This window comes from Sodiomyces alkalinus, assembly GCF_003711515.1.
Source record: "Sodiomyces alkalinus F11 unplaced genomic scaffold SODALscaffold_6, whole genome shotgun sequence".
In the NCBI taxonomy this organism is placed as follows: Eukaryota; Fungi; Ascomycota; class Sordariomycetes; order Glomerellales; family Plectosphaerellaceae; genus Sodiomyces; species Sodiomyces alkalinus.
This window is the reverse complement of record NW_021167084.1, coordinates 1,867,192-1,888,417: the sequence shown is the minus strand read 5'-3', so window position 1 is coordinate 1,888,417 and position 21,226 is coordinate 1,867,192. Positions and strand designations below refer to the sequence as shown.

Below are 21,226 nucleotides of genomic sequence, written 5' to 3'. Positions count from 1 at the left end.
CCCTTACATACCCCCTAGAGTCGGCAAGCTGCAGTGAGAGTAGGACAAAGTACGCCTCACCTGAAGACGGCCAGATTAGATATGCATGCGTGTTTGCCCGGGCACCCCAGCGTCCCTTGTCCCGTCCCTCCTCATGCGTGGTGAACTCCAGCTGTGCTCATAGCCGAAGAGTCAAAATATATAGAAAACTCCCCCGCCAAGTAGACCCGTCAATGTTTAGTTGGAACTAATGAGTTGCTCGAGCTCGTCTGGGTCCTTGATAGTGGGTGTCAAGTTCTCACTTCCATTGGCGGTGATGAGAAGATTATCCTCGATTCTACCTCGTCCGTTAGCAAAGAGGAGTTCCTGACTCCATAGAAAGACACCATTGAGTATAGTAAGGCTTACCTGACACCTCCGACATCCCAGTACTTGTCCAGGACGTCCGCGTCGATATATCTCGAGTGAACAGGATCGGACAGGTAGGGCTCGATAATGAAGTTGCAGAAGTAGATGCCGGGCTCGACCGTGACAATGCTCCCGGCCGCCAGGGGTCCCCTCTTGCGCAGGTAGCGGAACATGGGGTCCGGGTCGGCGTAGTTGGGGTTGCCGCCGACGTCGTGGGTATCCATGCCGAGGTAGTGGCCGAGGCCATGAGGGAAGAAGGCGACACTGGTCCGCGCCTTGAGGATCTCGTCGGCATCGCCACCCTTGAAGATACCGAGAGCCAGCAAACCCTCGATGGCAATCTTGTGGGCCAGCAGGTGTACGTCGTCCCAGTTGACGCCCTCCTTAAGCACCTTGATGCACTCGAGCTGCATTTTCAGGACAATGTCGTAGATGGCGCGAGATTCCTTGGAGAACTTGCCGGAAATGGGGAAAGTTCGCGTCTATCCGTTCTCGGCAGTTAGCGGCAGACGAGCGTGGCGGGCGGGTGGTAACGAGACAATGGGAGGGGGGGTGGAAAGCAAGAAAAGAGCCGAGGGACAACGAACAATGTCAGAGGCGTAGCAGTTCCACTCGGCACCACCATCGAGCAGCAGGTTGAGCTTGCCCTCCAAGGGCGCGTTGTTATGGACGTAGTGCAAGGTGGCGGCGGCGCGCCCGGCAGCATGGATAGAGTGGTACGCCTGGTTCTTAGCGCCGTGGGCGACGCTCCTCTCGAGGAAGACGGCCTCGAGTTCCTGCTCGTTCTTGGCCTTCTTGACCATCTGCATGACGGCGTGGTGGGCGGTCGTGGAGATGGCGTTGGCCTTCTTGGTCAGGGCGACCTCGTAGTCGTCCTTGACGACGCGGCACTCTTCGATGGCGCGCTTCAGCAGGTCGAAGTCTTTGTCCTCGAATTCGATGAAACTGATGGCGTCCAGCACCTGGTGGAGGATGGCGAAGGCGGTGGTGCCGGCGCCCTTTCCTAACCTGGCGAGCTCGGCGTTGACGTCGGTGGTGTAGAGGACGCGGTCCGCGTCGTAGAGCTCCTTGGCGTCGGCGGCGGTGACGGGCATGCCGGACCAGATCACTTCTTCCGGGTCGACGGGTGGGATGAAGAGAGTGGATGTACCGGACGCCAGGTCGTAGATGAAGTGGGAGTCGGCGAGGGGGCAGCCGGTCAGGTAGTAGAAGTAGCGGCGCTGCCTGTAGGATGTTTCGTCAACAATTGAAGCCAGAGCACAGTGTTGGCCGGGGGGGGGGGGGGGGGGGGGGGGGGGGGGGGGGGGGGGGGGGGGGGGGGGGGGCGGGCTCTGAATGACAAAGGGGGGTCCGTTACCTGAAGGGCTCCGGGTGGTCGCTGTCCTCCTGCATCTTGGTATGAGTCCCCTCGAGGTAGAGGACGCCTTTGGCATCGGGGATCTTGGAGCGGATGTAGTCGGTCACACGCTTGGCGTGGGCTTTGGCAGGGTATTTGCCCTTGAGGACGGTCTCGTAGTCGGTCATGTCGAAGGAGGTAGAGTAGTGTCGATAGGCTCGGGTTGCTGTAGGAGTTGAATAGCTAAGATAACGGCGAAGAGGGACCAAGGGTCGAGTTGGTCGCGTATCGCAAATTGGGGGACGCTTCGCTGAGAACAGACGCGGACGCAAGGGCGATCGAATAGTAGCAGATCTTGTGGAGAGGAAGGGGCGGCTGGCTGCAATACCAATGGCGCTCTCAGCTCGTGGGAAGACGGACGACCGAAGAAGCGTCACGGTCATGGATAACGCCGAGGAGTACGGATGCAAGTACCTAAAGTACCTCGCCCTGTGTGCTGGTAACGGCTGAATGTACGTGTACCTGTACTCCGTACACGCGTAGCAGGGAGGGGAAATCGGGAGTCGGGAGGGGCGGGGAGGCGTGGTTGGTGAGGTGATGTGACGACCCTTTCATGCCCCGCGTTGAGATGACGATCGTACGCCGTAGACGCGAGCGAGCAGCTCCACTATGGAGGTGGAGAAAGCCACCAATTGCCGATGCCAACCGCTACCGTATGAGATGCATCAATGTCGAACTTCGCACAGTGTGAACCCCTATTCGTAATTTCGTAGTGCCCCAGCCCCTATTCATTGTTTCCGTCTGCCCAGAGTCTGAAGACGAAGTTTGTAGACCCGATCCGAAAGGTGTGGCCAAGGTGTAGACATCAAACCACTTTGTATAATCATGCTGACTCGACTGCAACTATCGATATGTTGAGGCAGAAGCTCGAGGACTTTGGCAAACATAGAGGTCGGCCAATGTGAGCCCTCAATACAATCTACTCGAAAACCTCAAGACTGACGAGATCAGGAGCCCATTCACTCTCTGCAAATGCCCGGAACACAACCTGATTATCCTCGCCCTCCTCAAGCCCGTCGACCTCAATCGTCATCGTCGACGTTATATAATATTTATATAATATATTCCCTGAAGATCACAGATGCTGTGATAACTTTTCACCACCTACAATTCTCCATCGTACACCCTTGAAGAACGACCGAGCGAGCCTGGACCATCATCTTGTTCTTATCTACGTACAGGACCCTGACTATCTTCAATGCTCGCCAGCCGAGGCATCTCGTTCAGTCGTTCTGTCAAAGAGTCGCCCAAGTCTCTCACCATGAGCACAGCCATGCTTATAACGGTTTCTTCTTCTGAAGGACTAGACGCCCTGCGAAACAGCCCTGTTCGTCGCATATACAGGGCCTCTCCGGGTCCTTGTGGTGCCATCAAAACCCCGGGTATACTGAGAAATAAGAAGACCAAGAATCCAAGGTAGAACCAGCCCCAGCTCAGACCTAACCAGCTTTACCTAACCAGAAAGAGGACGAAATGAACATCAACCATACCTTAGTAACCAACATCAACTATAGCAACCGACGTCCCAAGGATTGTGGCCATTTCAATCTGAAGGCCCCTGTCCATTTGGTGGCAAGCCAGTGACACACCCTCGACGAAGGACCCTGGAGACAAGACAAGGAAATAAAACAAAAACCAAAAAGAGACTGGAACCCAAGGAAAACAGAGTTATTAGTCCTGGGGCCTGTCCTCCACCTCCACCTCGACGCCGGCGGTCTTATTCTCCGCGGCCGGGGTCTCGACGCCCGTACGTTCCGAGTACGAGGCCTCGCTGTCGCCACTGCCACCCCCGGCACCACCGCCAGGGGCCGCTGCCTGCTGCTGCTGAGCAGGGGCGGCAGCAGCGGCGGCGGGCGGGTTCAAAGTATACAGCGGCTCCAGCTCAGCATCGCGCTGGAAGAGGACCCACCGCTTGAAGAACCACGGCAGCGCCTTGGTGAGCTGGTACCTGGCGAAGCGGGAGGTGGGCACGGCGAAGACGTAGTCGAGCTCCTCGAGGGTGCGCTGCTTGGTCTCGGGGACGCAGAAGAAGATCATGATCAGGGCGAGAAAGTTGAAGCCCGCGTACAGGCCGAAGGCGCCGACGGTGCCGAGGCGGCGGAGGATGAAGGGGAAGGTCATGCCGAGGATGGCGGCCCAGAAGAGGCACGTCGCGACGGCGAAGCCCATGCCGACCTCGCGGTGGGAGAGCGGGTAGACCTCGGCCGAGTAGGTGAAGGGCACGGGGCCCTCGCCGGGCGAGTAAAAGGCGGCGAACAGGTAGACGAAGAGGGTGACAAGAGCGGTACGCGTGATGCCGTACGTCTCCTGGTCCAGGAGCGTCAGGCAGCCGGCCGCGAGCAGGGTCCAGGTCATCTGGGGGAAGGTGAACAGCAGGAGGGAGCGGCGGCCAAAGGTGTCGATGGTCCAGAAGGCCGGGAAGGCGAAGAGCCAGTTGACCAGGCCGAAGCCGAAGGAGCCAAGCAGGGCTTGGTATTCAGACTGACCGGCCTCGCGGAAAATGGTGGTGGAGTAGAAAGCAATGATGTTGATACCGCACATCTAGAAAAGGGGAGAGTTAGTTATATCCTACTTCCGGACTGCTCAGGTCGCGGCGGGTTTCGGAAACAGATTTCGCAACGGAACATACCTGCTGGGCAATCATCACGGTAAAGGCGGCCAAGTTGGCACGGCGCACACGAGGGATGGTGAAGAGCTGCACGAAGCGGGTGACGTAGTTGTTCTGGCTCAGGAGCTCGTGTTCGATGACGAGCTGGGAGTGGATGGCGTACATGTCGCGGGCCACTTGGATGGGGTGATGCCGCAACTGAACCATCGAACCCCAGGCATCGGCATAGCGGTTTTTCTTCATGTACCAACGGGGCGATTCCGGGCAAAAGTAGATGAGGATCAGAAGCGGGACGGCAGGGAGGAAGGGGGCTCCGAGCATGAGGCGCCAGTTGTGCTGAACGTTATAAAGACCCAAGTTGACAGCAGTACCAAGCATGATGCCGAAGGCGGTCCACATTTCTAAGCCGGATGATAATTAGTAGCGGAAAGAGATTATGATGAATAAAGGAGTTTTAAGTTTTGATAGATTATACACTTACGCCATGACATGACCAGGGCGCCACGAACCGAAGCCGGCGAGTTTTCTGCAGCATAAATAGGAACGGTAGCAGCCTTGACGCCCATGCCGATACCCATCAGGAGACGGCAGGCCAACTGTTGACCCCAGGTCTGAGCGAAAGCGGACCCAATCAGGGGCCAGATGCAGAAGTGAGCGGAGAACCAGATGACGCCGCGGCGACCGAAGTAGTAGTTCAGGGGATCGGCTAGCCAGCAACCGCAGAAGGCGCTGCCCAGGTAAGGACCGGCATTGAGGATGCCGAGGATGAAGGTGTCGCGCACGCTGTCGCCATCGATGCCGTAATATCTGGGGAGGAAGATGTTTGCGCCGTTGACGCCGGTCTGGTCCCAGCCCTGGACGGCGGCGCCGATGGAGCAGGTGGCGATGGTGAGGATGAGCTTCATGGGCATGCGCCACCTGTGCTCCTTCTCGAGCCGGAGGGTTTCTTTCTCCTCATCGGTGAGGGTTTCGGATCTGGTGATCTCGCCGAATCCATCGGGATTCTGGGCGATGAGAGCGCCCTTGCGGAAGAGAGGCTCGTGCTCTCTCAGGTCCTTCTCCTGGACGAAGACGGCAACGTCGGACATGAGCTTATCGTAAGAGATTCCCTCGAGAGGGTTCTTGATCCTGTCCCGCTGGTGAGTTGTACCGCACCGCATTGTTTCGTGCAGCGAAGAAAGGGTAAAAGGTGGAAGATTCAACATACTTTGCCTCGAGGTTACGGTTGATTGTGTCGGGGTCATATTGAGCGGGGACAGCGCCCTTTTCGTTTGCTGCTTCGAGTGGTTCGGCCGTAGCCCCTGTTGAGCTGTTGTAAGAGGTGTTAGTGACGATACAAATAGCCATGGAGATAGTCACGCCTCGCGGATGTTCGGCCCTGTCCTTACGCGCTTTGAGGATTGTCCGCCATTGTGAAGGCCGGCAAAGGAGTCGCCGGAGAGGAAGTTTGACTGCCCTCTGGGTGTCGTCCAGTCCAATAGTAGTAGTAGTAGCAGTAGTAGTAGTAGCTTCAGGCTTCACATTGGGAGCTTCTTTTGTGTGTTGAGAGAAAGGGGAGAGTAATATGAGAGGGGTAAACCCGTAGGGTAGACCGTAGGGAGGCACGCAACGGACACGGTAACAGAGGGGAAGGACTGAACTCCTACCGTAGCTCGGAATGTTGGGGCCAGTCTCCTCTTATAGACATATGTAGATCCCCCAACGCGGGGGGACCCAGCACCATGGCCCTAATGGCTTGATGGATCTGGGAATCTTGCCCCTACCCACAAGCCTTGCATGGCGGTCCCGCCAGCTACGAGCTCCCAGAACCTTCGCTCCCCCGAACTCTCCAGTCTCCACTCCTTGGTGAAGTGGAGGGCTGGAGGCGCAACAAACCTCAAGGGATCCTCAAAGCCGAACGTCTGTCGCGTTATCTCCGCTACGGCGCTACCTCTACACCGAGGGGAGGAGAGCATGAGTGGTGAACAAGTGAACTAGTCTCATCCATGCTCGTGTCCAACTTAGGCCATCTTGGCCAAGCCGGCCGGCGTAAAGAGGCTTCAACAGGCGTGCATGGAGCATAGATACCCGCCGGATGCTCATGTCTGCATGGGTGCCTGAATGTTCTGAAAGATGACAGGTCGGGAACTGGACCATGGAGGGCTGTTGTTGGTTCAAGTGGTTCAAGAACAGGGGGAAGTCGGAAAAGAGGATGGACCGTGGACGGGCAGAAGATTACGGTGGATCGGCCAATATTTGGAGGATGGCGGGAGTGGAGGTTAAGCTTATTAAGGCAGTAGACTGTGTTACTGTGATGTCCTCACGGCCAGGCGTGGCACCAAAGAAATACTACCTTAGTTATATTCGCGTACTCCGTACTCGAAGCCGTATTCTCGAAGTAACTAAAACATCTCACATCATGGGTTTTGCTTCGAGTGAGCGTGTCAGGGGAACTTCTTGGGGGGGTGGGAAGTGGGAACCAGGGAAAGAAGGTTTGATGGCGGGGTAATTCGTACCTGGCCTAAAACATTCGCAATTGCTAATTGTTACTGGAAGGAGGCTGGAGGCTAAGGTAATTACTTCACACGAAGTATTTACTTTGTCCGGATGCCGTACTCGGGCGGGGGGGATGGATCTGTTTGTACTTCGTATCACCCCATGTGGATTGTATGGGGAAACAGGCAATTCCAAGCCTTCCACTGTGTTCCACATTACGGAGGACCTGGGCTGTATTCGTATTCAGGTCGAGACTCGAGAGCCCTATTCCGTATTGAAGGAGACCAGGCCAATGCAGACCAGACCTGCTCTATACGATATTCTAACTGCCGTATAAAGTCAATATCGGGGAATTTTCTTTTGTGGCTTGCCCAGTTCATGTTGATTTGATGACTGGCTCTTCGTGGGGGAGATTAGGAATCTTTACTACGCGTAAGACGAAAGCCATAGCCCATGGATAAACGACATTCGTTCTCGATCCTCTCCTCTCCAAGCTAATTGAGCCCTTGACCTAGACCGACTCTCTCTAGTCCGTTTCGCGCTTCGAAACGACCGGTACACGCGGAGTATTAATACACGCGGAGTATTAATCACTTCGACGTGGTCATAGTCTTATAGACTTGTAGTCGGTCGTACGGACACTGAGTAAGCTGAACTTGGTTCAGGGGTCTAACATGCCAAGAGGTGCCCACTCGCCCACCTCCACTCAGCGACCCCCGCTCCGCTCGCTCATCCTACAAAATGCCAAGGGGTTTTTTCCCTTCTTTTCTTCTTCTTTTCTTCTTCTTTTTTTCTTCTTTCTTTTTCTTTCTCTTTTTCCTACCCCCCCCCTCTCCTTTTTGACAAGTATGTTAGAAGCACCAAAATGCCACCTTGAGGGGAGGAGAGGTGAGAAAAAAGGGTGGGAGGGACAAGACGGACAGAAATGGGGCCGGACCTGTGTGGGTTAAGACACGGGTAAGACACACAAGAAAGACAAGATAAACAAGCTCGATCGGCGTTCTCGTCCCTTGTCCATTGGCGCGGCCAAGGCAGCCCGCGCAAGACATATGAGCTTGATTTGACCCTTCCTCAGCGTTCTGCCTCTCTCTCTCTCTCTCTCTCTCTCTCTCTCCTCCCTCTCTCTTTTGCCGACCTTGTCCAACCTCGACCCCATGCCCTGTTTCTCACACCATTCATCTTCCCTTTCAATATTTCAGTATTTCTCCACCAAGACTTGCAAAGTATCTATTACAGGGGACTACGTCATTGGGGAGCGAGCCGTCGCGGGTAAAGGATCGACGTCGGGTCCAAGGGGGGAACCAGGGGGTTAGCGTCCAACCATCCTCGGCACTCAGCAGGGGTCCGGCCTGTCGGCTTCCTCGAGAAGGAAGGCAGGTCAAATACTACGTAAGCAGGAGAGTCCGAAGTCCGTCCTCCGTTCGGAATACGGACTGCTGAAAGACGGTCGCGTGAACGACCAAGAACGAACCGTCTGTGGCGTCGCCTGAATAGTACTAGCCGGCGCTGGTGCTATCGGTCCGACACCCACACCGGGTCCAATACCGAGTCCTAGGGTACGCTTCTTTGCTTTGGGTCCATCTTATTCGCCAAGACCCAGGGTCTGCCTGCATGGGGGCGGGGATGCGGGGGTTGGAGCTGAGAACCCCTCCCTCCCTGCTTAATAAGGCCCACAAGTTTACTCGGTGCCGTTTTCCATATTAGAGGCTGGGGAAGGAAAAAAAAAAAAAAAAAAAAGGGGGGTGAGAGCAACGGCGCGTGAAGGATCCGGTATCCTTGAAGTCGTACAGCGACATCGTACGAGGCAAGGATACTTTTAAGTTTCGTACAGATACAGGGTTTCGGGCCCCGACACTGGACATATTGGACGCGGTGCGCAATGTTGCTGGGTTAAGGAACGGGACCTGCCGTCGCAGAGACAAAATCACGCCAGAATCGCTTATGTGTGTCGAAGGACATAACATGTTTCGTCGGTTCTCTCTTGCGAGTCGCGGCCGATTTCATCCCATTGCGTCGCGTATTCATGGACTTCCAGACGAGATATACGAGGCATACTTCGTACGTTGTAGGTAGGTATGTCCAGCACTTGTATTTCGTGGCTGTGGTTAGTGGCTCGTTTCCCCGCTGCGGGTGGCCGTCATCCCGTCTTGTGGGCTCGGGGAAATCCACAATCTGGGAGAAACGGACAAGCCACCAAATGCGCAGCCAGCCCTGCGAGGCATTCGAAGGTGGGGGGTGTCGGTGAGCTTGGGGGAATGCACTTCGCACCAAGGGAGTCCATCGCACGGCAAGTTCTCAGACAAAATCTCAGAATACTGAATAATTAACGCGGAAATTATCCCCGGCCCCCTCTAGGGAGTTTGGTTCTGGCAAACCCGTCCGGACGGAGTCACCGAGGATAGGGAATTGAAGTACTAAGCTGGTGGCATCTAAGATCTTCAGGGTCCTTTGGTAGTAACTTCGCCAAGTCTGTCCTGCGACTCCTGCATAATGAATCCACGTTGTACTTTTTGTAAAATGAGAAATGACCTTCCTTACGTAGAACCATGTCGAGTCAGAGCTGCATGATGAGCGTCTTCGCCGCTCCGGTGCAGAACGAGATGGGTTTGCAACCATCCGGCCGCCTGGGCCTAGTTGGTCGAAAGGGTTGGCAAGAGATGGATGAAGTTGCTGAAAAAAATAAAAGGCTAGAAACAAGTTGCTGGTCGTGGGTTGAGTGTAAATTATCCCGAGTCGAATTGCGGTTTCTCTAGTGTAGAGGTGAGGACCCTACCTGCCTTGGGGTTTTCCATTTCTTCCTTTTCCTTTCCCCTTTTCTCTGAAAATTTTCCTTTGTTATTACTTATTATTCAATGGATACTTCCCCAGCCAGCAGTGTCTCTGGAGAGCGATAATGCAAGATTTGCCATAGCCTTAGCTACCCCGTAAATATAATATAGTTGACGCTCACTCGACCGACGTGGAGAAATGTCGACTATTTGTAATTCGGCTAATACCCGTACCGCTGATTTTATGTCTTTAACTACATCTTCAAGCCACCTACGTCGACCACGAAGCAAACCCACTGCCGGCCATGGTCAACGACGACGACTCTTCACTCCTCATGCGTTCCCCGCATATCACTATTCAGATCCCACTACCCATGGTAATCAGTAGTGTGATACGGAGAAGCGATTCGAAGTTACCCTAGGTTATGCCTCCTTGGATCTGTAGACTATAGCTGTTCCGAACCATGAGTTGCCAGATCATCCAGATATGGTCCTCCTTCACTGTGAATCGCCATCTGAAACTTAAGCGTTGCTCAGCTAGCCAATGCCAGAAGTTCTACCCAGCCAAGGCCTGTTGTTTATGATTTGCCTTTTCAACACCCTGTTGCGGCACGTGTCGTACAATGCACAGTACGAGGTTCCTTCTCAGTTCGCCTTTCTGTGACCTTCAGGACCGACTTTGGGTCGACGAGGGAGCCGAGACTAAGACGTAAATCAAGATTTTCACGGCAGAATAAGGCTATGTAGACAAGACATGGACGTATCTTAGTAGACCGCGACTGCCAACTTTTAATACAGCATATCCAAGAGACTTCCCACGAACGGAGTCACGATTAGCCATGGTACTTAATACTCTACTTCGCCTCTGGCTTTGCGCCTTCTCGGATTGAAGTAAATTTGTTTCACACGTTGAGAGGAACAGGCCAAATCACTCTCACCAGCGCTGGATCTGCTTAAGAAGATGCCCTCTCCATCCTCTTCCCTCCAGACGCCCCAGGCACCCAAGCGCAAGACGCAACAAACCCTTCACATTTCTTGCCCCATCGCTATGTAACCTCTCGACTAGTTATCAACTATATCTTCGAAATTTTGACCAACACACCGTCTCCCCTTCGCCATGGCTCCTCCTTGTGCATTCCGACGGAGTCTGCGTACAGGTCAAGTACTATACACCTCTGCGGCTTTATCTCAGTGGCATGAGAACTATGGGTCAAGTTCATCCCATGCTGCCTATAATAGGGACCGTATGCCGTGGAACTGGCCATCGCCACCCAGACGGCCCTTGAGCGCTCAAGGGTCCTTGCCAGGTCAAGTCATATGCCACACGGCTGATGCAACTGGATGGTATACTATGCCACTCTTTCCATTAATCAGTACCCTGTACTCAGCGATTTGGGGTCTTCCCATATTCTTAATGGCAGTCTTCCGTTGGAACTAGTCGCATCCGGAGTGGGCGTACCTTTCACGGAGTGCGACCCAGCAAGGGCTCGGTGGACGCTCTGCCGACCAACCCGTCCTCTTCGTCTTCGTTGGATGGCGGGCTGACGCCGACCTGCTCACGGCTGGCCTTGTCCAACCTCGCCCGCCACGGCCGGTACACGAGAACGGAACCGATGCCGATGACGAGGAAGAGACCGCAGATGCTGGCGCCGATGATGTCAAAGTGGTCGCCGATGGCCTCGACGCCGTCCCAGAAGCCGCCTTCGAGGTCGGCGACGTTTTGAATCAAGGTGAGGAGCTGCACGAGACCGATAAAAGCGGAGACGAAGACCGTAATGCCGGTAAGGACGATGGAGTAGTACAAGATGGCGACGGGATCGCGTGCAAAAGCCTTGGAGGTGTAGAGGGCCATCATGAGAGCGCCGTCGGCGGTGTCGAGCATGCACATGCCGGCTGGGAAGGGAGGGGAGAAGGGGTCAGTCAGTGGATGCGTGAATTTCAAATGGGCGTCCGTTTTCCTTTTTGTGTTTCTTTCCCTCCACAAGGTACCGGCAAGAACCTACCTGTGAAGAGGACGGGGAAAAGTAGAATCAACCAGATACTAGTACCCTGGGCACCATGTACGCTGGATAAGCCCAAGATGGCAATCTCGGAACTCGTGTCGAAGCCGAGCCCGAAGAGAACACCCAGGGGGAACATCTTCCAGGGCCGGTCGACGATGCGGAATACCTTGCGAAAGACATTAGCCAGGAAACCCTCGCCTTCCAGCTGAAGGTTCTGAGCCGCATCGTCATCATGGTCGGCGTCGTCAAAGTCGAGATCCTCTGCGGCTGAAGTCCGAGTTCGGATGCGTTCCTCAGCCAGGGTCTTCCGTAGCCTCTGGATTAATCGATAGAGAACCCAGCCATTTCCGAGGCAAAGTAGAATCAAGAAAGCGGCGCTAACGGCCGAGCCGATGATGTTTCCCAGGCGGGCAAAGTCGTCGAAACGGTCTCGCAGGGCGCCGCTAGTGGCTGCCACAATGATGCAAGTGACAATGACAATGGTGCTGTGGCCCAGGGAGAAGAAGGTACCGACGGAGACGGGGCGTTGGCCAGACGCGATGAGACGTCGGGTCATGAGGTCGATGGCGGAAATGTGGTCGGCGTCGAGGGCGTGACGGAGGCCAAGAATGTAGGAGAGGGCGGCGGCGGAGAGGAGGGCGGGATGGGCTGCTAGGATGACGGCGGCGAGAATCCAGAGGATGATGTTCACGGCGACCAGGAGGGCGATGATATGAAGAGACCTTGGGGGGAGGGAGCGGAGGAGAGGAGGAAGCCGAAGAGGCGGCAGAGGGATGTTAAAGCGGCCCATGGTGGCTGTTGGCTCGAAGAGACGGCTCCCTCGATGTCGAAATCGAAGGGCCTGAGAATATGGCTTCGATGTTCGGGTTTCTCGACAGCCCTCTGGGGTTCGAAGGGGCCAAGGAGAAAATGGTCACGATGTAGAGGGGACAATGAGAGACTTTCTTCATGTGGGTGACATAGTACCTACCTTATGCAAAGTCCCGTCCGTTGAGAGCTTTTTTTTTTTTTTTTTTTTTTCCTTTTGTTTCCCCTCGGGTATGGGTCCTTATCCGATATCGTCGCTCCTGCCCTGCCCACCACGAGGTGGGGGAGGGGAGAGGAGTCGTGGTGTTAGTGACGTCGATGTCTCTATGATTTGTGTGTGTTCCATTGTATCAGGAAGCGATGAAGTTGGACCGGTATCAGAATTACTCAGTCTCGATGGAAGACCACGTGATTCCGTAGAGAGCGTTTACTAATCATGATTAGGCAACTTCTCGCCCCGACTCTTGTTCTCGTCATTAATTTCCAAGGCTCCTCTTCCACTTCACCTCCCAGTCGCAACATCTGCTCAAACCCTAGGTTTCTCTCTCTTTACAACCCAACTCAGCAGTACTTCGGAAACCCATGTTCAACCGTCGATGCAAATTCATTTCAATCTAACGTTACTGTCCTGAAGAAATACTCTATGATACATCAGGGCAAATATCCTCCTCCTGACTCTCTGAGTCCTGCTCAGCGTCCCAGCCCACGTCCTCTCAACGCAAATTCCTCCTAACTCGACCCAGCCGTCAGCTTGGCAATGATCTTCTCACAGAAAGCAGTGAGTGACGCGGCATTCATAATGTCCAGTGTCGTCACGAGCGCACCGAGCTCCGCCCTCACCCAGTTTCGCACCTCCACAGCCGTCAGCGAGTCGATGCCGTACACGGCCAGCGGTCGAGCCGGATCCATAGGCTCCGCCAACCTCAACATCCTCACGAAGCAGCCGTTGACCACATCCACCGTCGCCTTCAGCCTGGCCGCTGGATCGGCCGACGGGCTCTTCAAGAGCAGCAAGAGCGCCTTCACTTCCGTATTCCCGCCGCTGCCTCCGCCGCTGCCGTTGCCGCCTCCCTGACCCTGGCCCTCGGCCGTGAAGAGAGCGGAGAAGCGTGCATCGTCTTTGAAGCTTGAGTCGGCCGGCTGCGGCGCGATAAGGCCCGTGATGATCTGGGCTTGCTCGACCAGGCCAGACGACAGAGACGAAGACGACGATATCGCCTGTTCTTGCTGCTGCTGTTGTTGCAGGAGCGAGACATACAGGATCTTGCTCAGCGTGGCGTTGTTGATGCCCTTGAACATACGCGAGTCGAACTGATCGTGCAGCTTCTCGTTCTCGGCAATGACACCCGCATCTTCGATGACGCCGAGGTCGACCGAGCTCGCTGCCTGGCCTCTGGAGCGGCGGTAACTCGCGAACGCGTCGAGGAAGACGTTGGCTGCCGCGTAGTTGGACTGACCACGGTTGCCCACAATGCCCGAGATGGACGACAGGAGCGTGAAGAAGTCCAGGCTGAGCTGGAGCTTCTCTGCCGTCTGGTGCAGGTTCCAGGTGCCCTGAATCTTGCAGCCAATGGCTTCGTGGTACTCGGTGAGGGTCATCGAGTCAAACGGCCGATCCTATTCACGAGGAGACGTTGGTCAGTTGCGTTCACGGCAATGATCTGAGGAGCCGAAATGGGGACGAAGCACTCACCCGAAGAACCATTGCACCCTGGATTATGCCTCCGATGGGCACCTTTGTCTCCTGGAACGCCCGCTCGACGTCTTCCGCGTTGGTGACATCGGCCGTCAAGAGGTCGATGTGTGCTCCGAGTGCCTTGATCTGCTTCACCACACCCCGCGACTTTTCATCACCGTATCCACTGCGAGCCATGACGGAAATGTGCCTTGCTCCGGCCTTCGCCAGGTATATGGCGAGGGAACCGCAAAGGCCGCGAAGACCGCCCACAATGAGGTAGGACTTATCTTCCAGCAGACGCAGATTCTTAGGAGCTCGTCGGATCTGTCGGTGTTTATCATGTCAGCCATCTGGACCACTCGAACGACGTCACAGGCGTCTTTCTTCTTCTTCTTCTTCCGTTTTGTTCTATACTTACCGGAACTTGAATCTTCGCATCGGGACCATCATCCGACAGGACAATCTTTCCGATATGCTTGCCCGTTCGAAGGAACCGGAGGGCTGAAGGGATGTCCGTCCACGAGAATCGGTGGATAGGATTGATGGGCTTAACATGGCCGCTCCTGACGAGCTCAAAGAGCTTGTTCATCAGTCGCGACACGACCGCGTCCTGAGCTCTCTCGGGGGAGAAGTCGACGGCCCTGAACGAGATGTTGCGGTCGAACGGCTCCATCGACAGGCTGTTGCGATCGAGAATGTCTCTCTTGCCGATCTCGACCATAATTCCGCCGTCCGCCAACATACGGAACGACTCGTCCAGCATATCGCCGATAAGCGAGTTGAGCACGACGTCGACGCCCTTGTTGTCCGTCGCCGCGAGAATCTGGCCCGCAAAGTCGGTGTTGCGTGAGTTGAAGATATGATCGTCGGCAATACCAAACGTCGACTTGAGGAACTCCCGCTTCTCGGCCGTTCCCACCGTCACAAACACTTCCGCACCGACGTACTTGGCGAGCTGGATAGCCGCGATGCCCACGCCTCCGGCCGCGGAATGAATGAGCACCCGCTTGCCGAACGAAAGTTGGCCCATATCGAAGAGCGCATAGAGACTTGTCAGGTACACAACCGGTAGCGTTGCCGCCTCGTCGAAAGAAAGGTTGTCGGGGATGCGATGCACGCGAGCCGGTACAGCTTGCAGCCGGTTCGAGAAACATCCCTTGCCGAAGACGACCACGCGGTCCCCTGGGGCGAATCCCGTCACCCCCGGAGCGACCCTGGAAACCACACCAGCGGCCTCGTGACCCAGCGCCGTCTCGTCGCCAGGCACGATGCCCATTGTGACCACCACATCCTTGTAGTTCAGGCCAGCAGCCCGCACCTCCACCTCGACCATGCCGGGAGCAAGGGGCACGGCCTCGGGGGCCGCCTCGGCAAAGTGAACAGCGTCCAGGTTGCCGAGGCGCTCACAGCGCAGCTGCACTGGCGCCTCCCACGCACGCAGATCCACCATCTGGGTCTGCGGCGTGTCGCTCTGGAGGGTCGTGGTAATCTCCGCGTCAGGCACCAGACGGCTAACAGACACGACGCCGCCGCGTTCGACAAACTCGTTGTCGGTTGGACCGCTATCGGATTTTCCAAACTCCGGCGCAGACACGCGCTCCAGGCACGCCGAAATAGCCGAGGCCGTGGCCTCACCAGTGGCGCTCTCCACGTCGAGGGTCGCGAACGGCAGCTGCTCTTCCGCTCGCAGGGTGCGGAGAAGACCGGTGATGGCCGCCTTGGTCGGGTCGGTGACAGAAAGGTGCGCCCCGGCCGTCACCCAGAGGAGGCGGCATCGTTCTTGGGCGAGGTGCTTGAGAATTGCCCATTGGTTGTCGTTGAAACGGTCAGTCACCGATTCGAAGAGCTCATCGAGGACGACGACGACGGCTTCACTTCCGCCAGATGACGAAGAGATCTCCTTGATGGGGTCGACTGCTGTTTGGATAGCCCAGCCCTTGGCTGTGAGTGCGTCCACCATGCCGGCCACGCTGGTCGTCTGCGATTCAACAAGACTGATGTGGGCAACAGTCTTGCTCTGCGGTTCTTCGCTTGTATTATCCGCCTCGCCAAAGCTTTCAACCTGGCAGATGATTGAGTTTTCGCCGAAGACCGTCGTCTTTCCGATACTGCTGAAGGCCGACTCGCTGAATCCGCTGGCGACGATATATCCGCCCTCCGCGACAGCCGTGGCCAGGCTCTTCACCACCGTCGCCTCATCGATGCCCGAATCTGGCGTTGCCTTGACGATGGCCAGGTCGAGCTTGACGTCTCCTGCGACCTCTGCCGGCTTGGAGGCATCCACCAAGTGGAACTGGGGAGAAGGGACACGAGAACCGAGGCGTTCCTGGGCACCGATCAGCACCTTGGCCTCTCGGACTGCCAGGTGGTATTGGGAGCAGGCTGCGCGGATGGCATTCTCCTTCTCCTCCTCGGGCAGCCACAAACTGGAACCGTCTTCGGATCCGAGGTTCAGCTCTAGGACGCTGAGGCCTGGCTTCTTGTGCGCCATGAGGTCGATCACGTCTCCAATCGGCTTTTCCTGGAGCCACTGCTTCTTCGCCGCCTCATCACCCGCCATCAGCAAATCGACGTCCGCGTTCCAAGCCACACGCATAAGCGTCTGCTTGGGCTTCTCCATATCGCTCGTCTCCATCTCGCCCGAGGCCAGGCCGCTCATTTCGAACAGGAAGGTGCCGTCCTGGGGATTGTATAGCTCGACGCTGGTGGCGTAGTTGCGGGGGTTCTCTGCGTTGCCTACCCCGAGGAAGCGCGCGGAGGCTAGGGAGACGCCCTCCACGGGCAGCGTCCAGTCTTGGCCAGCCTCGATGACGATGCTGTCGATGATCTTGGGCACGAGGACAGTGGCTCCTGTAGAAGGGAGATCGCCCTTCCACAGAGGCGGCGATGCAGACTGGAAGCATGCGTCCATGACGGCCGGGTGGAGCGGGTAGAAGGACTGTCCGTTCGGATGACCCGGAGGAGGCTCGAGGTTGACGGTGGATCGGCTCTTCCTCTGACCCATGGTGGCCTCGACCTGCAGGTGCTTTTGGAAGCTCGGGCCAAAGTTGTACCCCAGATCCGCCAGGGCCTTGTACCACACGCGAGCGGATGTCGCCAGCTCAAGGGGCGCCACAGCGCCGGCTGGTGCGGTGCGGTCGTCCTGGTAGTCGGTCTCGATGCACACCAAGCCGGCGCTGTGCACGGGGTCGACGGGGAGCGCGTCCTGCATGGTGCAGACCGTGTACTCGAACCATGACCGGGTCGAACCTCCCTTGACGGGCGTAAGGGACAGCGTCATCCGAGTTTCGGTACCTTCCTCGAGGACCATGGCACGGAGGAGCTTCACATCCCGCAGGCGGAAACGGTAACGAGGGGGCGCTTCGCCCTTCCACTTGGTCACCAGAGTAGTCTGGTAGACGGCCTCCACTGCCATGGCCACGTATCCTGCGGCGGGGAAGACCAGCTCGCTGCCCAGCTTATGGTCCCGGAGCCACGGAAGATCGGCGACCTTGAGGACTTTCTTGAAGATAGGCGCCTGCCAGGGGGTGCCCAGCATCTTGGAGCCGAGGAGGTCGTGGTTGATGAACTTTTTGAACCGCCAGTCCTTGCTGGCCCGCGACTCGTGCCAGTAGCTGGTCGAATGGTTCCACGCGTAGTTGGGCAGGTCGACGATGACGCGCGCATTATACCGGTGCACGCGGTTCACACGGGCGAGATCGGCCTGGCCTCCCGCGAGGAACAGCTGTCCCACGGCGTTGTACAAGGCCAGGGTCGCGTCGGCACCTCTCTTCAGCGCCGACACGTACTGCGCATCGCCGGCGGCCATGTTGGTGCTGGCTACGGCCTTCTTGATTTGCGAGATGGGCCCAGACAGGGCGTTGCTGGGGCCGAGCTCGACGAGGAAGTCGGCGCCCTCCTGGGCGTCGAGGAGCAGTTCGGACGCAGCCTGGGTGAACTGCACTGGGGAGACCATGTTCTTCTTCCAGTAGGCTGCGTCGGGGGCTTCCGATGACGACAGCGGCTTGCCCGTGACAGAGCTGAACATGCGCACGCCGGACGCCTGGCTGTAGGCGTTGGGCTCTTTCTTCGCGGGCGTGTTGCTGCTCAGGAGCATGCCCTCATACACCTCCCCAATCTCGGCCATGTAGTCGGAGTGGTAGGCGAGGTCGACGAGGAGCAGCCTGGCGAAATGGCCATCTTCCTGAAGCCGGTCGCGAAGCTTCTCCAAGGCGGAGGCGGTGCCGGACATGGTCAGACTGGTCGGGCTGTTGTAGCAAGCGATCTGGATCTTGCCCTCTTCGGGCCGGAGGTACTTCTCGACCGTCTCGGCACCGACGCCGACAGCCAACATGCCCACGGGTTCGGGGGCGGGGCCGACTTTCTTCGCGGCCTGGCCACGGAAGTATGCGGTCTTGATGGCGTCCTCGCGCGACATCAGTCCGGCGGCGGCGGCGGCGGCAATCTCACCGGACGAATGGCCGACGACAGCCTTGGGTCGGATGCCCCAGTGCTCCAGGACGTCGAGGAGCGCGAGCTGTAGCGCCGTCACGAGAGGCTGCGAGAATTCAGGCTGGCGCAGAGCCTCCGGTGTACGGTCTTCGGTGAGTTCGTTGAGAAGCCTCCACTCGGGAGGCTCTGGTAGTGCCTGCAGGACGTCGTCCAGGTCCTGGATGACGCTCTTGGCTTGGGGAAAGGCCTCCAGAAGCTCTCGCCCCATCTGGGACCACTGTGCACCCTGTCCGGTGAAGACGAAGCCAATCCTGGGAGGTGATGTCCTCTGCTTCCCCGTCACGAGTGCGTCCTGGCTGAACTTGGCCTTGGTCGAGCGTGTAATGACGTATCCCCGGTAGTAATGCCTGCTCCTCCTCTCGGAGAGGGTGTAGGCGAGGTCCGCCAACTCGACAGACACCATGGGGTTCAGGAGATGGGAGGAGAGAGACTTGGTGTAGCTCTTGAGCGACGCCTGGTCGTTGGCGGAGAACACCAGGACGGTGGGCGGCCCGGAGATGCTTGCCTCGTCGTAGTCCTCCTCTTCGTCTTCGTCGTCGTCGAAGAAATTGGTGGACACGGCCTGGTTGTAGGACAGGACGTGGGGCGACGTGAGGGGTGCGTTTTCCAGCACGGCGTGGGCGTTGGCACCGCCGAAGCCGAACGAGTTGACGCTGGCACGACGGACGGCGGATGTGCTCGGCCACTTCAGAGACGTCCTCGACGCCTTCACCATGGAGGCCTTCCAGTCGATGTTGGGGTTCGGGTCGATGAAGGTGGGGTTGCCGGGGATGATGCCCTTCTCCAGGGCCATGGTGGCCTTGAGCAGACCGGACAGGCCAGCAGCGGCCTCGGAGTGGCCGATGTTGCTCTTGATGGAGCCGATGACGAGCTCTTGGCCGGGCTCGCGGCCGGCCGCGAACACGGAGGCTGCGCCCTTCACTTCGACGGGGTCGCCAGCGAGCGTGCCGGTGCCGTGGCACTCGAGGAAGTGGGTGGCCTTGAAATCGACGATGCCGGCGTTCTTATACGCCGCCCGGGTGACGGCGGCCTGGGCGTCGGGGCTGGGGTTGGCGATGCCTGCGGTACGGCCGGAGGCGTTCGCGGCGGTTCCGCGGATGACGGCGCGGATGGGGTCGCCGTCGCGCAGGGCGTCGTCGAGGCGCTTGAGGAAGACGGCGTTGATGCCCTCGGCCTTGACGTAGCCGTCGGCCTTGGCGTCGAAGCTGTGGCACTTGCCCGAGGCGGACTGGGTCATGTTCATCATGCCGACCTCCTCGTTGTGTTCCGGGGTGATCCACATGTTGGCTCCCCCGACGATCATGGCGTCGGCTTGGAAGGCGTCCAGGTAGCGGCAGGCTACGTCTACGGAGACTAGACTGGCCGAGCAGGCCGTGTCGATGGTCATGCTAACTCTGGTGTTAGCAAGCGGGTTCTTCCACGTTTGTTGACGTTCAAGAAGCTCAAGCGACGCACCTTGGACCGTTCACGTTGAGGAAATGGCTGACGCGATTACTCAGGATTGACGAAGCCAGACCGATGGTGATGGAGTCGGCTCTGTCCTCGGGATCACGGTTCTGAATGGCAGCGTAGTCTTGATGAAAATATCTGTCAGTTGAGCTTTCTGATGACGACCATGCTAACCTAAACAGCTGTGGATAATACGTGGAGGATGTCTGCGTGAGGGATCCCAAAGGTTTCCATTGCACGTGCCAACACAGGATGGACAACTCACCTATGAAGTTCGTGCCAGCAATGACACCAGTCTTGGTGCCACTCAGCGACTCGAGGGGAATGCCGGCATTCTCGAGACACTCGTAGGTCACCTCCAGCAGCTGCCGTTGCTGGGGGTCCATGGCGATACAGTCAGCACGGCTGATGTTGAAGAACTGGCCGTCGAAGACCTCGGCGTCGACGTCCTCCATGAACATCCCGCCGGGGGACTTCATGGTCCGCGGCCGCCTCGTCTTGTCGTAGTGGCCTTCGAGGCCGAAGCGGGACGGAGGGGGCTCGTTTTTGGCGATGCCTCCCTTCTGGAGGAACTCCCAGAGCGCCGTGGGCGAGTTGCCGTGGCCGGGCAGGCGGCAGGCGATGCCGACGACGGCGATGGGGACCTGCTGGCGGTGTCCGGGAGAGGCGGATGCCCTGAGGCCGGAGATCTCCGGCGGGCTGGAGATGCCATCGTCACTGGAGCATTTGCTCGTGACCTCCGACTCGACGGGAGTCGAATCGCTTGTCGGAGTGCTGATCACATGCATCTTTTCTGCGGTGATTCTCTCTCAGTGTAAGTCTTGTGATGTACAAAGTTTCTAAGGTGAGAAGAAGTGAAGGGAGGAGGAGAGATGGGAGCGTGAAAAGGTAAAGGAGCAGCAGCAGCAGCAGCAGCAGCAGCAGCGGGCCGGTTCGATTCGGTCAAATGGTTTGTTCTGTTAAAGACATGGAGCTTTCAAAGTCTCAACTATCTCCTTTACTTGTTGATCCCTTGCCGTCGACGAGTTAAACACATCTACAACAGTTATTCGCAGCCAGGAGCTTGTTCTTATGATCTACGACGCGACTTGTCGTTGTCCAAAAGACCACGGTATCTCGGTTTGAGCTTACCAGACCTTGAGGCAGCTCCTGAGTCCTGCCTAG

General features: G+C 57.2%; 5 protein-coding genes across 5 annotated transcripts; 2 read left to right on the top strand and 3 right to left on the bottom strand.

The window, feature by feature from the left end:
- Positions 1–216: 216 nt before the first annotated feature.
- SODALDRAFT_278997 (xaa-Pro dipeptidase) lies at positions 217–1,911 on the bottom strand (the record flags this gene model as incomplete). The annotated part of the gene is made up of 4 exons (XM_028608141.1): positions 217–316; positions 388–869; positions 975–1,611; positions 1,745–1,911. 4 exons carry the CDS (start codon positions 1,909–1,911, stop codon positions 217–219), a joined length of 1,386 nt encoding a protein of 461 aa, XP_028465967.1.
- Positions 1,912–2,932: 1,021 nt separating this feature from the next.
- Positions 2,933–3,363, top strand: SODALDRAFT_182990 (hypothetical protein). Its single transcript, XM_028607072.1, has 2 exons — positions 2,933–3,199; positions 3,251–3,363. The coding sequence occupies exons 1-2, from the start codon at positions 2,982–2,984 to the stop codon at positions 3,258–3,260; spliced, it is 228 nt and encodes a 75-aa protein (XP_028465966.1). The 5' UTR covers positions 2,933–2,981; the 3' UTR covers positions 3,261–3,363.
- Positions 3,364–3,454: 91 nt separating this feature from the next.
- Positions 3,455–5,802, bottom strand: SODALDRAFT_324577 (polyol transporter 5; the record flags this gene model as incomplete). The annotated part of the gene is made up of 5 exons (XM_028609899.1): positions 3,455–4,324; positions 4,413–4,792; positions 4,873–5,519; positions 5,599–5,700; positions 5,780–5,802. The coding sequence occupies 5 exons, from the start codon at positions 5,800–5,802 to the stop codon at positions 3,455–3,457; spliced, it is 2,022 nt and encodes a 673-aa protein (XP_028465965.1).
- Positions 5,803–9,412: 3,610 nt separating this feature from the next.
- On the top strand, positions 9,413–10,688 carry SODALDRAFT_360497 (hypothetical protein; the record flags this gene model as incomplete). Its single annotated transcript, XM_028614272.1, has 6 exons — positions 9,413–9,512; positions 9,902–10,011; positions 10,087–10,137; positions 10,176–10,294; positions 10,433–10,476; positions 10,549–10,688. The coding sequence occupies 6 exons, from the start codon at positions 9,413–9,415 to the stop codon at positions 10,686–10,688; spliced, it is 564 nt and encodes a 187-aa protein (XP_028465964.1).
- Positions 10,689–10,864: 176 nt separating this feature from the next.
- On the bottom strand, positions 10,865–20,850 carry SODALDRAFT_360496 (hypothetical protein; the record flags this gene model as incomplete). Its single annotated transcript, XM_028614271.1, has 12 exons — positions 10,865–10,923; positions 11,019–11,068; positions 11,101–11,527; positions 11,638–12,519; positions 12,555–12,577; positions 12,718–12,768; positions 12,894–12,944; positions 13,184–14,061; positions 14,138–14,446; positions 14,541–20,001; positions 20,069–20,186; positions 20,328–20,850. 12 exons carry the CDS (start codon positions 20,848–20,850, stop codon positions 10,865–10,867), a joined length of 8,832 nt encoding a protein of 2,943 aa, XP_028465963.1.
- Between the last annotated feature and the right edge of the window lie 376 nt (positions 20,851–21,226).